This window comes from Hemibagrus wyckioides, linkage group LG23, assembly GCF_019097595.1.
Source record: "Hemibagrus wyckioides isolate EC202008001 linkage group LG23, SWU_Hwy_1.0, whole genome shotgun sequence".
Classification (NCBI taxonomy): domain Eukaryota; kingdom Metazoa; phylum Chordata; class Actinopteri; order Siluriformes; family Bagridae; genus Hemibagrus; species Hemibagrus wyckioides.
This window is the reverse complement of record NC_080732.1, coordinates 19,219,350-19,237,785: the sequence shown is the minus strand read 5'-3', so window position 1 is coordinate 19,237,785 and position 18,436 is coordinate 19,219,350. Positions and strand designations below refer to the sequence as shown.

The following is an 18,436-nucleotide window of genomic DNA, read 5'->3' as shown; positions in this document are numbered from 1 at the left end:
GAAGCAGAGCTAAGCTAAGTTTACCTCACGGATTTAAACACACCCTACGACTGTCTCTGCACCACTGACCCTCCTACTCGAACCTAATAAAAGTTCAATTCAGTGTTTTTTTTTATTTGCTTTGGTGAGGGAAAATGGGTAAATGGGTTTCATGCTTTGGTGTGGTTTATCAATCATTGTCGATTATTGAATCTTACACACACATTCACTGGTCCTGTTCAGGACCCGGAGAATATCCCGGGAACACCAGGGTGTGTGGTGGGAATACGTGGGATGGGACGCCGGTTCACCCCAGCACACCACACACACTCACATTCACACCATTTAGCACAGCCAGTCCACCTTAGGGTGTTATTGGAAGGAAACTGGCGAACCCTGAGGAAACCCACAACAAGAAACACAAATCAGGATCAGTCCTCATCATCAGATCAGATCATTTCTGAGGCATTACTTCAGTGGATGTGTTGTAATGAATCTCTAGCTGTTGTGTACAGTTTGTTTTAACCTGAAAGACACAGAACAACTGATTTCAATGTACAATGCTACACTGGAGGCTATTAGCTTCCCGTACTCAGTAGCTACGCTAGCCTTGTCTGCCCAGGTCAATCTTAATAATATCTGTGAGGTGTAGGATAAATAAAAACGAAGCAGTAAGGTCATGTTCCAGACTATTTAATGATTAACAAAAGTCCTCAGTTTATCTAGCAGTTCACGGAAGTGAGCTAGCGCATAGCGCTACCACAGGATGAGCGGTTTTCCATCCTTCTCCGCCAGGTAGCACAGGCAGCTGAAGAGGACCAGGAGGTCTTTCAGCAGGCTGGGTGGCACCGCCTCCAACATCGCACACCGCATGTCGTCCAGGTTGTTGTAGCCCTGTCCCCGGGCCGTGCACGTGTCCGGTCGGACCGCTAAGATGCCGTACATGTTGATGATGAACTCGGTGAAGGGAGGATGGAGTGTCATGTTGTAGCCCAAAGCACTGAGGCGATCCATCAGGTCTACATAGCGCTTGGTCAGCTCGGACCTGTACGCCTTATCCACCTGTCCGGTCAGAGGATGTGTAGACACCTGCCAAAGACATCACCAGATGACCTGTTATAAGTATAACTCACTTCTACTTTGACCTATGAAGTGTACTAAAAGATCTGTACAGTCTCAGCTGTACTCTGACCAGTGAGCCATGCTAGCTCGCCTGTATTCTGACCCACGACCTGTGACCTAACATCTCAACTTTCCCATCACCTGCAGCAGCTCACCTGTATGATCTTTTCCTGTATGTTGTTGACGGTGAAGCCGTACAGTCTGGTGTTTTTGTAGAAGACGTGGGAGAGGATCCTGCGTTCCAGCTGGAAGCCGATTTCCCCCAACAAGCGCTGGCGCTCTGTAGATTGAGATACACAACATCTTAACATACATATATGTGTAGAAAGAAGCAGTGATGCATCCTAGACTACAGGCATGCATGAACGACAATAGCAACACGACGTCACTCACCTTTCACCCCCTGGGCGGACGAGAAGGACGTGCCCGGACCTGCAGGTCTGCTCGCTGGGGTTCTGAGTGGAGACGACGTGTGATGAGGTGCGATAAGACCTGCTCTGAACAGGCTCTCATTCACTGAACTGTCATGCCACTGGAACGTGGATTTCTTCCCTGAATCACACACATCACAAACACAAACACAGAACTGGTTAACAGATGAAGAGATTAGACCCATGAAGGATGAAGGTTTTTTAGGTCAACAGCAGCTCAGTGCACATGACAGTAACAAAACTATTTAATGTAAGTATTACAGAATTTTCCAGAACACGTATATATCAGTATGTTAATGTAAATATACACCAATCAGCCATTACATTATGACCTCCTGTCTAATATTGTGTTGGTCTCCTTTTTGCTGTCAAAACAGCCCTGACCCATCCTGCACTGTGTATTCTGACCCCTTTCTATCAGAACCAGCATTAACTTCTTCAGCAGTTTGAGCAACAGTAGCTCATCTGTTGGATCGGATCACACGGGCCAGCCTTCTCTCCCCACATGCATCAATGACCCTCGACCACCCATGACCCTGTCACCGGTTCACCACTGTTCCTTCCTTGGATCACCGCAAAGAAACCGCAAAGCAGTGTAAACTCCTCTGTCCTGAAGATGTGGGAAGCTTTCCCTCTGACTGATACATGGCTCTGACACTGGAGGCTCCTTCCACACGTTAAACGAACATATATTTCTCTTGACGGAACATTTGAAATGGTGAAACTCTAGAGCGAGTGAGTTGATATACACCGATCAGGCATAACATTATGACCACCTGCTTAATATTCTGATGGTTCCCCTTTCGCTGCCAAAACAGCCCTGACCCGTCGAGGCATGGACTCCACTAGATCCCTGAAGGTGTGCTGTGGGATCTGGCACCAAGATGTTTGCAGCAGATCCTTCAAGTCCTGTAAGATGCCTCCATGGGCTTCAAATCACAACTTTCAGAACTTCAAACATACTTTTGATAGATACTGACCACTGCAGACCGGGAACACCCCACAAGAGCTGCAGTTTTGGAGATGCTCTGATCCAGTGGTCTAGCCATCACAATTTGTCCCTTCGTCAAACTCAAAGCTCAAATCCTTATGCTTGTCCATTTTTCCTGCTTCTAACATCAACTTTGAGGACAAAATGTTCACCTGCTGCCTGATATATCCCACCCACTAACAGGTGCCATGATGAGGAGATACTCAGTCTTATTCACGGCACCTCTCACTGGTCATAATGTTATGGTTGATTGGTGTACAGTATAATAGTCTGTTTTAGTCAGTGGAAGATTTCAGGCATAAAACCAGCCTGTTAAAGTCACACATCTAAATTGTCAGCCTGTTACACCCCAAAGGTAGGTTTGAAGGTTTGAAATAAACCCAAATGATCAGTCAAAGCAGCTAATAATTAATTGAATTGCTTTGATGAAAGGTGTGTTGGAATTCAGGTTGTGGGTGTGAGTGTTGTTGTGGGTGAAGTTGTTGTTGTTGGTGTGGGTGTGGGTGAAGACATGGGTGTAGTTGTGTGGGTAAAGGTGTGGGTGTTGTGTGTGTGGGTGTAGTTGTGTGGGTGTAGATGAAGGTGTGGGTGTAGTTGTGTGGGTGAAGGTATGGGTGTTGTTGTGTGAGTGTAGTTGATGGTGTGGGTGAAGGTGTAGGTGTAGTTGTGTGGGTGTTGTGTGTGTGGGTGAAGGTATGGGTGTAGTTGTGTGTGTGTGGGTGTAGTTGTGTGGGTGAAGGTGTTGGTGTGGGTGAAGGTGTTGTGGGTGTAGTTGTGTGGGTGTAGGTGTGTGGGTGAAGGTATGGGTGTTGTTGTGTGAGTGTAGTTGATGGTGTGGGTGAAGGTGTAGGTGTAGTTGTGTGGGTGTTGTGTGTGTGGGTGAAGGTATGGGTGTAGTTGTGTGTGTGTGGGTGTAGTTGTGTGGGTGAAGGTGTTGGTGTGGGTGAAGGTGTTGTGGGTGTAGGTGTGTGGGTGAAGGTATGGGTGTTGTTGTGTGAGTGTAGTTGATGGTGTGGGTGAAGGTGTAGGTGTAGTTGTGTGGGTGTTGTGTGTGTGGGTGAAGGTATGGGTGTAGTTGTGTGTGTGTGGGTGTAGTTGTGTGGGTGAAGGTATGGGTGTAGTTGTGTGGGTGAAGGTATGGGTGTTGTTGTGTGAGTGTAGTTGATGGTGTGGGTGTGGGTGAAGGTGTAGGTGTAGTTGTGTAGTTGTGTGGGTGTAGGTGTGTGGGTGTAGTTGTGGGTGTGGGTGTAGTTGTGTGGGTGTGGGTGATATGAGAAAGTTGCTGATGTGGGCTAACCTGCTCTGAGCTCATGTTCCTCCATGACCGTATCTCTGGCTGAGGAGAAGCTGTCCAGCCTCGAACGCAGCTCCAGGTTCTCCATCACCAAACTCAGCATTGTTTTCAGATCCTCCACCTCACGCCTGAGCTTCTCGTTTTGGAGAAGCAGCGAGGCCGTAAAGTCAAACTCACGTTCATCCATCATAATCAACTTTAAAATCACAGACGAAGCAAAAATACAGCGTTTCTCTGGGAGACAAAGTAACTGACTGACCACTCCTGAGGTCTGGAGTGACATCAGAGAACTGGACATCAAAATGTTCTTGATTGTGAGGTCACAGGTTCAGGAATTGATTCCAAGGTTCAAAAAAAACCCTGGACTCTTCAGCCCTTTTGGAATGTTCTAGCTCCTCCCACTAAGAACCCAGTCCAGGCAAGTGGGAGGAGCTAGAAAGAGTGCTGATCACTGATTGGTTGAATAAAAACAATCACATATTTGTAGTATAATAAAGTAAAAGCTGGAGTTTTATAATTTATTAGATTTTATCAGATAAATCAGGTAATAAACCACATCTGAGTGCGAATACCAGCATTTTATTTGATCTAATAAACACAACGTACACACGCCTCCATTATAACACACATAACCAGCACTCTATCGCTCAGAGGCAAAAGTTTTGGCACCCCTGGCTCTGCACTGAGCCACACATTATAATCATAAAACAATCTTATTTTTTTGTTTGTTTCACGTTAAAGAACTGTTTGTAAATTCCGGTTGATTTGCTCATGTGTTACTGCAGCAGTGGAACACGCCCATGACGAGAAATACATCTAAAAAATGCTAATTATGCACGTTTTAATGCAGATTTTATAGGTTTTATAGACCTGTAATTTTTGTCCTGCAAATTGTTCATTAAAACCATCAGGCAGAGGGAAGAGGGGGAAAGGTTTATTCTTTTATCTCACATACATTTATTGAAAAATACACATTTCTTTATATGTATTATTCAGAATTACAGCAACAAACTAATCAAAGATTGATATAAGAACCTTTAATAAAACTAAAAGTCTGTGTGATAATCGAAACAAAAAAACAAAAACTAAACAGAAACTAAAAGCAATCCCACGGTAATAAAGTGTCTATTACTACACTGTTATAGGCTACGGCTAACTGATGACTGCATTAAAGGGGTAATAAATGCAGAGTTCAGATTTCTGAGGAATTCACCCAAATATTCAGAGAGGAGTCTTTAGCGCACCATGCTAAACTGGAGGCTTTAGACTACGAGGCGACGCTAGCAATCTTTGCTAAACGGGATTGATTGTGCGGAGTGAAAGTGGAACAGGATCTCTAATAATAATAATAATAATAATAATAATAATAATAATATTAAGCTGGATCACACTGTAGTTATGAAAGTTTCTACACAAGCGTGAATAAAACAAGCGTTAATCATTAAAGAGAGAGACACGAGCGCGTGCGTGTGCGCGTGTGTGTTCACGCCGCCGGCTGCACGTTAGTTGCGGCTCCGCCCGATGATCTGGAGGATGTACAGGAAGATGTTGATGATGTCCAGGTAAAGGTTCAGCGCTCCGAACACGTACTCCTCTGGACTCAGGGACAGTTTCTTGTTCCCCAGAAGCAGCTGCGTATCCACGGCCAAAAACTACAACACAACACGCGCGTTACCCGCAGCACAGGAGCAGCATGCAGCGCTAACATGGCTTAAAGCAGCTCGCTAAAAAAACATGCTGTTATATATATATATATATATATGATGACGTTATCAGCTAGCTGCTAGTAAACTAGCACATGAACATGAGCCTTTGATTTAATCTGTCTAAAATTTTCCTCGCAATGCGTTCCCATGACAACCACAGTCTGTTCATCGCTAACATGAGCTACGTTAGCTTGTTAAGATCAGCTAACTACACTTATATTGTCAAAAATTTTGGGACACCCCTCCAAATCCTTGAATTCAGGCGTGAACTGCGAGCCAGGCCAAAACTGAGACGTTTTATTTTGAATGTAATATGGAGTTGTCCCACCCTTTACAGCTTTAACAGCTTCAACTCTTCTGGGAAGGCTTTCCACCAGGTTTAGGAGTGTGTTTATGGGAATTTTTGACCGTTCCACTAGAAACGCATTTATGAGGTCAGGCACTGATGTTGGACGAGAAGGCCTGGCTCACATTCTCCACTCTAATTCATCCCAAAGGTGTTCTATGGGGTTGAGGTCAGGACTCTGTGCAGGCCAGTCAAGTTCCTCCACACCAGACTCTGTCATCCATGTCTTTATGGACCTTGCTTTGGTCACTGGTGTGTAGACATGTTGGAACAGGAAGGGGTCATCCCCAAACTGTTCACACAAAGAGCATGAAATTGTCCAAAATGTCTTGGTATGAAGCTGAAGCATTAAGAGTTCCTTTCACTGGAACTAAGGGGTCGAGCCCAAACCCTGAACTCAATGAATTGGAGGAGTGTCCCAAAACTTTTGGCAATATAGTGTAGCATGCCGATTCTGTGTGTAAAAGCTATCGGCGTTCCAGAAAGCAGAATCTGGATCAACAGATTCTGAATTTTAGGAAGTTTAAGCTTCCTGGAGCAGACCTCATTTCCTGTGACGTTTATTTCCTGTGACTGTTTTGAACAGAAAAACAAACAATAAAAAAATAAATAAAGGAAATCTTACGCAGGTGAAGATGAGCGCGCCCAGTGAGGCGTACACAATTTGCAGGATTTTGTTGCGGATGAAGATGCAGAGGATCCCAAAGACGAAGAGGACGATCACGCACACGAACAGGACTCCGGCACAGGAAGTGAAGTCGTACTTACTCTGTGTGCGTTTGTAAGAGGAAGAAAGAAAAAAAATACACGTCAGAGCTCTAATCATTTCATCATCTCTGTTTAATCAACACACACACAGCAAATTTCACTTCCTGGACTGAGCACTTCCAGGAAATTCAAGCATAATGAAGTTCTATGAACAGGAGAAGGGAAGAGCTGTTGTATTTGAAACACTAATCTGTTGTAATAAACTAGTTATAAATGTGTAGCCTTGTTATAAGGTGCAGTGCATTCTGGGTAAGTTCTGCTCCTCAAGAGTTGATCAGCAGCTCTAAAAGGTTCTGTATTACTTATAGAACTAATATGCTTTCCTCTAGTCTTTAATAAAAGCTGACCTGCAGGGAGAAGATGACCACTGTGAAGCAGACCACCACGGTGATGCCCACGGCCATGATGACGGCGTCCGTGTCGTAGAAGCTGGCGATCATCCCCGTCATGTAGGACATGCTCAGGGTCAACACCGACTGGAAGGAAGAGTGTCAGAAGACGTCAGGCTACGTGTTACCTGCGCTGACCGAGGAGAAACACCTGCGCTACATGTGTGACCGGAGTGACGTGTGGCTCGTTACCAAGGCGACCAGGTTCCATGGGTGTTTGCGGCGGAATTCTCCACAGCAGCTGATGGCGATGAGCGGGACCAGGAAGATGATGTAGGAGATCCAGTAGGTCCAGGTGTTCTGCCTCACGAATGTCTTGATGTTGTGCTCAAAGGTGAAGAGAGCCACGGCCGAGAAGGTGACGATGAGCTGCAAGGTGAGAACCAGGAAGACCTGCGCACACGCACACACACAAAGACAGCGAGACAGACACACAGACGGACAGATACAGACACACAGACAGAGACCCAGACAGAGACAGACACACACATACAGACAGACAGACAGAGACCCAGACAGACAGAGACAGAGTTTTATTCCTCTTACATCACTGCAATTTTCAAGGTTATTTATTTATTTATTTTTAGTGGCTTCTGCTATACAACTCACCGTGAACGGAGCTGTTACTATGGAAACAATAACAATTCTCAAAAAAATTATTTTAAGAAAATACAGGTTTTTAACACAAACCTGTGATTTGCATTAGGTTTTGCATTACAAACAAACAAACAAAAAAAGAGCAGCTTCTGACCAATCAGAGCCCAGGACTCAGCTCTCTGGTGTTAGATGATGTGTTAGGGCTGGGGTTTAATTTACATATTCATTAACATGCAGATTAATGCTGCTCTGTGTCTCTAAATTAACATCATGATATCTGTAAATAAAATATGACATTCATCATCAGGCTCCAGTGATCACTGATTCCAGGAACAAAATAATTCTATTATATTATTAATCGTTAAAAATTAAATCACTGAAATTTAATACAAATTAAAGATTTAAAATAATAAAAAATAAATTAGTTAATTTAAATAAATAAATGATTAAACTAAACAAATAATTTAATTTAATTAAAATGCACACAATTGTTTTTCGTACCTTGCGGATGAACGCTCGTCTCACTGCTTTATCGTCAAAGCCCGAGACTGTGATCTCCTCGTGATTGTAGACCGGCGGAGGCTCGTCAGTTTGGTAAAAGTTGTTGGAAGGGTCTGTGTTTCATAAAACAGAAACACTTAAAAAACTATAAAATATACATCGATTTATTTTCCAGGTGCGCTTTCTGCGCATGGCCCCGCCTCCTCACCTGGCGTATACTGGTACGGGGTCGGATTGGGAGCCGGATTTGCGGACGGTTCGGGAGGCGGCGGGTTGTACGGAGCCGCGTGTGGGAAAGGCGCCTGTGGAAATCCGGGTCCTCCCTGACCGTACATTGGATGCATGAAAGCTCCCGGTGGAGGAAAGGGGGCACCGCCAGGCACTCCAGGCACTCCTGGGACTCCGGGCATCCCATTGTAGTCCGGAGGAGGCAGGACGAATCCGGCGGGGTTCGGCTGTCCGTATGCGAAACCCTGCGGCGCTGGGGGCGAGCTGCTGTCCACAAACGGGACGTATCCACTTTTATTCTGCGACATGATGACTAGAAATAAAAAGATAAAGATAAATATGAAAAACCATATCATTGACTTTTTCCAAATAATCAGCTCTGACGAGAGTAAAGTCATTTTTATTCCGGATTCTCGTCACTCTCTGGATATTTTCCATCATTAATTTTTTACACCTGCACCCGATATAAATATATAAAATACATTAAACCTTAATTAAGCAGGAGACGAGACGCATGAAAGACAGCTCTGATATCAGATCATGACAATGACCAAACACACCACCACAATGACCAACACCACCACAATGACCAACAACACAAACACCACCACAATGGCCAACAACACCACAATGACCAACACCACCACAATGACCAACACAAACACCAACACCACCACAATGACCAATAACACCACCACAATGACCAACAACACAAACACCACCACAATGACCAACACAAACACCACCACAATGACCAATAACACCACCACAATGACCAACACAAACACCAACACCACCACAATGACCAACAACACAAACACCAGCACAATGACCAACACCAGCACAATGACCAACAACACAAACACCAACACCACCACAATGACCAACACAAACACCAACACCACCACAATGACCAACAACACAAACACCAGCACAATGACCAACACCAGCACAATGACCAACACAAACACCAACACCACCACAATGACCAATAACACCACCACAATGACCAACACAAACACCAACACCACCACAATGACCAACAACACAAACACCAGCACAATGACCAACACCAGCACAATGACCAACACAAACACCAACACCACCACAATGACCAATAACACCACCACAATGACCAACACAAACACCAACACCACCACAATGACCAATAACACCACCACAATGACCAACAACACAAACACCACCACAATGACCAACACAAACACCACCACAATGACCAATAACACCACCACAATGACCAACACAAACACCACCACAATGACCAACACAAACACCACCACAATGAACAACACAAACACCACCACAATGACCAATAACACCACCACAATGACCAACACAAACACCAACACCACCACAATGACCAATAACACCACCACAATGACCAACAACACAAACACCACCACAATGACCAACACAAACACCACCACAATGACCAATAACACCACCACAATGACCAACACAAACACCACCACAATGACCAACACAAACACCACCACAATGAACAACACAAACACCACCACAATGACCAATAACACCACCACAATGACCAACACAAACACCAACACCACCACAATGACCAATAACACCACCACAATGACCAACAACACAAACACCACCACAATGACCAACACAAACACCACCACAATGACCAATAACACCACCACAATGACCAACACAAACACCAACACCACCACAATGACCAACAACACAAACACCAGCACAATGACCAACACCAGCACAATGACCAACAACACAAACACCACCACAATGACCATCACCACAATGACCAGCAACACAAACACCACCACAATGACCAACACCAGCACAATGACCAACACCACCACAATGACCAACAACACAAACACCAGCACAATGACCAACACAAACACCAGCACAATGACCAACACAAACACCAGCACAATGACCAACACAAACACCACCACAATGACCAACACCACCACAATGACCAACAACACAAACACCACCACAATGACCAACACCAGCACAATGACCAACACCAGCACAATGACCAACACAAACACCACCACAATGACCAACACCAGCACAATGACCAACAACACAAACACCACCACAATGACCAACACCAGCACAATGACCAACACCAGCACAATGACCAGCAACACAAACACCAGCACAATGACCAACACAAACACCAGCACAATGACCAACACAAACACCACCACAATGACCAACACCAGCACAATGACCAACAACACAAACACCACCACAATGACCAACACCAGCACAATGACCAACAACACAAACACCACCACAATGACCAACACCACCACAATGACCAACAACACAAACACCACCACAATGACCAACACCACCACAATGACCAACAACACAAACACCACCACAATGACCAACAACACAAACACCACCACAATGACCAACACCACCACAATGACCAACAACACAAACACCACCACAATGACCAACAACACAAACACCACCACAATGACCAACAGCACAAACACCACCACAATGACCAACAGCACAAACACCACCACAATGACCAACACCAGCACAATGACCAACAACACAAACACCACCACAATGACCAACAACACAAACACCACCACAATGACCAACAACACAAACACCACCACAATGACCAACACCACCACAATGACCAACACCACCACAATGACCAACAACACAAACACCACCACAATGACCAACACCAGCACAATGACCAACACAAACACCACCACAATGACCAACACCAGCACAATGACCAACAACACAAACACCAGCACAATGACCAACACCAGCACAATGACCAACAACAACACAAACACCAGCACAATGACCAACAACACCACAATGACCAACACCAGCACAATGACCAACACCACAAACACCAATCATTAAAAAATTATTATTATAAACAGCCTGGAAGCAGCTGCTGCCATGTGGTGTGAGGAAATCAGAGTGAATTCTGGGTAAAAGATACAGTACAGTACACGATTGTCTTCATGATAAATATTTCTAGGCGACTCGAACCTTGTAACCGGTCATCATAATACACACTGCTGTGTGCGTGATACTTGTTGCACTACAATAATTAAAATTTGGTTATTTTTATTGTTATTTTATTTCTTTTTAATTTTAATTTTTCTCTGTATTTATACAGATTCTTTATCCCTGCTTCATATTTTCTCGCTGCAGTAACGTGAAAATTTCCCCACTGTGGGACGAATAGAGGTTTATCTTATCACCATCCACGCCGCGTCTATCTCCCTTCACCTGTGTGGGCTGTCTGTTTCTTAAGAATTTACAAAAAATACACACTCGGGGTGTTCACAATTAATTCTATAAAACTAAAACTGAAGACTTATGGGTCTGTCACTAAAATAGAAAACAAGTTTAATGACATGAAGCTTGATTTATTTCTGTATTCAGTATGTAAGAATATGTTTATTTATTATATAAATCATTCATCTTCCTGTTTGTGTGAAATAACACCTCCAGGCTGAATGAATAATGAATAATTAATAATGAACCTTCAGGACATAAGAGCTGAAAAACAAATAAAGCTCTCTGGTTAACTGGGTGGAGTTTATTTAATAATTTAAATAAAATTAGAGCCCCCCCCCCACACACACATTCAGCAGGCGTGTTAACGTGATTGGTGTCATGTGACTGTGTGCTGGTTTGGGGGCGGGGCTACAGACCGAGTGATTACAGTCCAATCCGAAGAGAAACTACGCTCTCTGAGGCACCGCCTCTACATCACCTGATCTGGCAAGAAATAAAAAAAAGCACTTTAATTTTCACAACTTTTGCTTCGGTTATTAAATTTCACTTACGGTAAATTTTTTTTTGATCGATTACATCTTGATTACATCATGGTGTGACACGACTCGTCCAGTCCAGTCACGTCCGATACATAAACAACATGACGGCGAGTCACGCCGAGATATTTCAGCTGGAATTCCCCCTGAAGGTTTTCTACATTAAACTATGGAAATTACACGCCATAAATAATGACAATTAAATTAATTAGAATATTTAAGTGAATAATATTTTATATTTATATTATTTTAAATTAGATTTTCAGTAATTAAAACAAAAATATATTTTATATATATACATACATTATATATATATATATATATATTTAAATAAATAAAAAAAATTAAAATACTGTATATATATATATATATATATATATATATATACATACACACACACACATACACACACTATATTGCCAAAAGTATTCGCTCACCTGCCTTGACTCGCATATGAACTTAAGTGACATCCCATTCCTAATCCATAGGGTTCAATATGACGTCGGTCCACCCTTTGCAGCTATAACAGCTTCAACTCTTCTGGGAACGCTGTGATTCGTCACTCCAGAGAACGCGTCTCCACTGCTCTAGAGTCCAGTGGCGGCGTGCTTTACACCACTGCATCCGACGCTTTGCATTGCACTTGGTGATGTATGGCTTGGATGCAGCTGCTCGGCCATGGAAACCCATTCCATGAAGCTCTCTGCACACTGTTCTTCAGCTAATCTGAAGGCCACATGAAGTTTGGAGGTCTGTAGCGATTGACTCTGCAGAAAGTTGGTGACCTCTTCGCACTATGCACCTCAGCATCCGCTGACCCCGCTCCGTCAGTTTACGTGGCTGTTAGTTGCTGTCGTTCCCAAACACTTCCACGTTCTTATAATACAGCTGACAGTTGACTGTGGAATATTTAGGAGCGAGGAAATTTCACGACTGGATTTGTTGCACAGGTGGCATCCTATCACAGTTCCACGCTGGAATTCACTGAGCTCCTGAGAGCGACCCATTCTTTCACAAATGTTTGTAAAAACAGTCTGCATGCCTAGGTGCTTGATTTTATACACCTGTGGCCATGGAAGTGATTGGAACACCTGATTCTGATTATTTGGATGGGTGAGCGAATACTTTTGGCAATATAGTGTATATATGTATATATATATATATATATAAATTATTGATAGTATAATCACACAAATTTCTATTATATAGAGAAATAAAAATAATAATATATAACATACATAAAGTAAATATTTAAAATATATATATATATATTCTCTATAGAAATGAAATTTGTGTGAATATTATAGTATCAGTAATCAAAATAAAAATGCTGCAATACTGTACTCACAAATAATTGCACTTATACACATTAAAAAAAACATATATATATATATATTTAATTTCTCTATATAATAGAAATTTGGGAATATTACAGTAATTCAATTCCAAAGGTTTGTGGTGTATTTTAATTGAAGTAAATAATAAAATAATGTCTTTATATATCATTTTAAGAGGATCAGGTTTGTTTTAAAAAGCCTAGTAATAGAAAAAATAATCTTTAACTGGAAATAAATAACCCTGGGTCATGGGTTTAGGGTTTTTTTCCTCCGTGTGGTTTCTGTTTCCATTTCAGGCCTCGTGAGCTCGACAGTGTGCTTTCTGCTGATGAATTATTAAGACTTTTATTTATTTATTTGTTGATGTTTTTAATCCAGAAGCTGATGATGATGATGATGATGAAGATGAAGAGCTCTGTGTTCTGTATTAGTTTACACTTTAACACTCTCTCTCTCTCTCTGACTGAAGACCAGACATTACAGTCAGCTGGTGAAATATTAACGCTCCAGCTCACATCCACGGCCAGACCAAGCTCACACTATACACACATTATATATATATATTATATATATAAATAAATAAATAAATAAATAAATAAACACACACATTCCTTTTATTAATATTTAACCAGAACTCAGATCCTGTACGGTGTATAAAAAGCTAAACAAAATGGCAGTCGTGTTTTATTGAGCCTCTAAAAACATTCAGATAAAAACACAGAGCTGTGGTGTGAGCTCAGACAAGTTCAACACATCTCAACGACAAATCTAACTATTTCCCTTACCTGCGACACCCAGAAAAGCATCAGACACAACACGACATACCTCTGGTACAATTTCCTGTGATTCTCTTCAACCTTTATCCGAAAAACGATCGAATTCTTCTCAGCGAAATATCGATGGAGCTTCTTAAGTTATTTCTCCGCCATCTTTATTCCGTCTTTGCCCGTTCCAGTGAAGCCCCGCCTCCCTCCACGCTTGAAATGACAAGGAGGCAGCCAATGAGAGTGGAAAGCGGCCGGTCACGTGACGCGGGATTTCCGCTGTCACTTAGTTGTGTAATGTAAATGACGTCGCGTAAACAACAACAAACAAACAAACAAATACAATTAATTAATTAATTTAAAAAAAAAAAAAGCTGCTCACCGTTTTTAAACCACAGTTGTTTACACAAGTTTAAGTCTACTGGAGACAAGTGTTTTCTGTCCATTAAATAAATATAAAGATTCATAAATTTATTTATTAACTTAATCCTGTTTTTTTTAAATAATCCATCCCTATGAATGATAAAATATTAATCTTAATTATAAAAAAATTGAAATACTGCTATTTGTAATATTCTGTTATAAAACAGTGGTCAGTTGAAAAATAATATTAATAATATGGAATGAATAAGTATTATTAATATTAATAATATATAAGTATTATTAATAGTATTATTAATATTAATAAGTAACATGTTGACTATAAACCTGTGTTAGATATTAAACAGAATTATATCTGTAATAAGAATTTTGCGTACGCATGCACATGGATAAAATAAATAAAAGTAAGCGACACTAACCAGTCGTGTGTGTGTGTGTGTGTGTGTATGGTCAGGTATGAGGAAGAGGGCAGATAGCAGATCGACATCCGAGAAATAAACACAAAGACTTTAAACTGTAAACGTTCTGTATTCTAGAAGATCTCTGTACCCATTTCTTTCTTGATACAATATAAATACAGTTCTGTACATCATATAGGTTCAAATACAGCTCTATGTACAAGTCCTCATGAAGGAGAGCAGCTTGTCTTCCAGAGTAAGGGCTTGGGTTTCTTTCATCCACACACACACACACACACACACAGTTACAGCATTAAAACACACGTCCACGATAGTCCTTTTCAGCCAGATAAATCTCACACTGACTCCTCGAGCCGTGCGTCCGTCTCTCCTCGTCCTGACACCTTTTTAAAAATATATTGGTTTTTAGTTGCATGAGTATAAAAGGAATAAGGCATGTGCTGATTATCAGTTATACGATCTGATCGTGATATATTAACACACAGTGTTGTTATTGCCAGCGTCATTACATCAGCTTGTTTTTACAAAAGGCAGCTTTGTAATGTGTCCTTTACGAGCAGACTGTCACGTGTTACGCCGTGATCGAACGCAAAACAGTGATAAAGGAACGAAGCGAGCGACGTGACGGATTATAAAAACGCTTCTCAGCACATGCGGTTACAAAGTAAGAAAATATTACTCATTAGTCAAAAACAAAAACAAACTGAAAAGCTGTTGCAGTTAAAAAGAGACCAATGAGTCCAACGGCGCTGGCGTTGTGTCCTCGGTGAAGTCCGAGCACGGCCCTGTGCACACAAGGGCACTGACCACGCCGCTTTCAATGTGTCAGAGCCGCAGCTCTCTCTCCGTACATATACCGAACCTCTCCGGAGGCTCTGTGCGTCCAGGACACGTCTCTCCATCCAGTGCAAGCGTTCAGGCAACAGTTCCCAAATAAAGTTCTTTACACAGATACAGTACTCAGAAAACCAGTAAGAAAACAAAGCAACTTCCTGTTTACAAACTTCTAACCACAATCAGAGAAGTGTGAGGCGCTGAAACCAAAGACATGGCACTTAAGTGAGGATCAGTCCACACACACACACACACACACACACACACACACTAGACAAGTGCCAATAATTTATTTTTTAATCCCTTCTGACATTTCAGGATGGTCTGTGTGTAAGATACAGCACTTACACTAAACGCAATACATTACACACCTATTAGCTGATAATAATAATATTAATAATAATAAATCTCCACTAGGGGGCAGTAATACTACAGGCTCGTACAGAGATGTGTCTGAGTAGCAACTGGAGTTAAATCAGATTTCTAAGAGAGAGACAAGGTACAGAGCAGGTATGGTCATGTGACCTACTAAAGTGTGGCCACACCCCTTAACACTTACAATCTCAGACAAGAGATGTATTTGTTTAACTGTGTTTTATGAAAGCATGAATGTTTATGCCGTTTAAAGGACTGCATGAGGACAGCTGACTGTTACACAGGAGACGAGACGATCTGTAAAAATCGTCTGGTGAGTAAAGATGAAAACACATGGTCTGATTATGGAGATACACTATGTTGCCAAAAGTTTTGGGACATCTGTCTTTACATGCACATGAATGTAATATGGAGTTGTCCCGCCCTTTACAGCTATAACAGCTTCAACTCTTCTGGGAAGGCTTTCCACAAGGTTTAGGAATGTGTTTATGGGAATTTTTGACCGTTCCTCTAGAAGCGCGGTCATTTGTGAGGTCAGGCACTGATGTTGGATGAGAAGGTCTGGCTCACAGTCTCCGCTCTAATTCATCCCAAAGGTGTTCTATGGGGTTGAGGTCAGGACTTTGTGCAGGCCAGTCAAGTTCCTCCACACCAAACTCACTCATCCATGTCTTTATGGACCTTGCTTTGGTCACTGGTGTGCAGTCATGTTGGAACAGGAAGGGGTCATCCCCAAACTGTTCCCACAAAGAGCATGAAATTGTCCAAAATGTCTTGGTATGAAGCTGAAACATTAAGAGTTCCTTTCACTGAAACTAAGGGGCCGAGCCCAACCCCTGAAAAACAACACCTGAATTCAATGATTTGGAGGGGTGTCCCAATACTTTTGGCAACATAGTGTATAACAATAATATTGGCACGTCTACCACACACACACACACACACACACACACACACACACGATAAGAACACAAAAGGTTTCAGTTTTAAACAGCAAGCGTCTTTGGTAACACCTGATATAATCATGTGAATAAACAGTAGTACTTTCTTAACTCCAGCGAATTTTCCAGAAGCTCAGCTGAAGCCGATCTGTGTCACCTCTCAGCCGTGTTCAGTCAAAGTGGCAAAAATAAGGCGTAAAACAGAAGGCGGCTTGAAGTTAAGTTCGAGCTTAAACATCATCACTAAGATATATTGTGAGGGAGAATTTGTGCAACGGTGCATTTGACATTCAAAGAGGGATCTTTTTTTTTTGTTTTTTAAATAGTCTAAAAAAATACACAGGGAAATAAAGAAAGTCTACGCTAAGTATGTGCCAGTAATGAGCTCTGCTATGCGCTGATATTTAACACACGATACTGTCATGACATCGGCCCTGTACTGTGAAGGAAGCTCTGTTATTGCAGACAAATCCGGCGCTGCGTGTCCTCATGGAGCAGGATTAAAATGATCGTGATATGATGTTAAATATCGACACGCAGCCTGTTCCACATCAGCTCTGAACCCAAACCATCCCATAATAAGTGGGCGTGTGTTCCCTACAGCAGCACGGGTCGGAGCTGTGGGTCGGTGTCCATGGAAACGGGCGATCTACTGAGCCCTGCCGGACGCACGAACACCCCGTGACCTGTAGCGCAGCGGAAATACACTCGACCCTGCACTGTGCCGTTGTGTTTACCTGTGTGGAGGCACACACACACACACACACACACATACACACACACATGCTAATCATGGAAAGTCAACTTTGTGGAAGTATGACATCACAGACTAATTAAAGTAATTAAAATGAACTAAGTAATTGTGTACACACCTACAGCACAGTCCAGCTCCACTCCCACCCAGATGCCCTGGGCGAACTCGACTCCGCCGACATAGTGCACCATGCCACTCCTCGTGCCCACCCACACCTGCTCTCCAGGTGCCATCCAGTCAGGCAGCTGTGCCACGGGCGCGCCCTCCTCGTCCTCGCTCGAGGGGGTGGGGCTAATCCTGGCCCCGTTTCTCCGTGGCGTGTCCTCTGCCGTGGCGGGGTGAGGGGGCGTTCCGGGAGAGGACGAGGATGAGGACGGACCCTCGCTGCCGTTGTGGAGGTGGCACCTTGCCTCTAGAACATCAGTGCCTGCGTG

The 18,436-nt window shown here is 42.7% G+C and overlaps 3 protein-coding genes across 7 annotated transcripts in view; all 3 read right to left on the bottom strand.

The window, feature by feature from the left end:
- Window positions 1-385: 385 nt before the first annotated feature.
- Window positions 386-4,597, bottom strand: LOC131344460 (speriolin-like protein). The gene is made up of 4 exons (XM_058376787.1): window positions 3,821-4,597; window positions 1,495-1,653; window positions 1,257-1,381; window positions 386-1,068 (listed from the first exon to the last, which is right to left on the bottom strand). The coding sequence occupies exons 1-4, from the start codon at window positions 4,113-4,115 to the stop codon at window positions 736-738; spliced, it is 912 nt and encodes a 303-aa protein (XP_058232770.1). The 5' UTR covers window positions 4,116-4,597; the 3' UTR covers window positions 386-735.
- Window positions 4,598-4,735: 138 nt separating this feature from the next.
- Window positions 4,736-14,519, bottom strand: grinab (glutamate receptor, ionotropic, N-methyl D-aspartate-associated protein 1b (glutamate binding)). The gene is made up of 7 exons (XM_058376785.1): window positions 14,360-14,519; window positions 8,333-8,665; window positions 8,125-8,237; window positions 7,219-7,419; window positions 6,985-7,113; window positions 6,495-6,638; window positions 4,736-5,469 (listed from the first exon to the last, which is right to left on the bottom strand). The coding sequence occupies exons 2-7, from the start codon at window positions 8,658-8,660 to the stop codon at window positions 5,320-5,322; spliced, it is 1,065 nt and encodes a 354-aa protein (XP_058232768.1). The 5' UTR covers window positions 8,661-8,665; window positions 14,360-14,519; the 3' UTR covers window positions 4,736-5,319.
- A 670-nt stretch (window positions 14,520-15,189) lies between these two features.
- kif13a (kinesin family member 13A) overlaps window positions 15,190-18,436 on the bottom strand; it is a 43,597-nt gene continuing 40,350 nt past the window's right edge. For all 5 annotated transcript variants that reach the window (XM_058376428.1, XM_058376430.1, XM_058376429.1 and 2 more), the window contains 2 exons: window positions 18,121-18,436; window positions 15,190-17,985 (listed from right to left, as the gene is read on the bottom strand). The exon at window positions 18,121-18,436 is cut by the window's right edge and continues 537 nt beyond it. In XM_058376428.1, coding sequence (XP_058232411.1) covers window positions 17,846-17,985; window positions 18,121-18,436 — 456 coding nt within the window. In that variant the 3' untranslated portion in view covers window positions 15,190-17,845. The remainder of the gene's footprint in view (window positions 17,986-18,120) is intronic.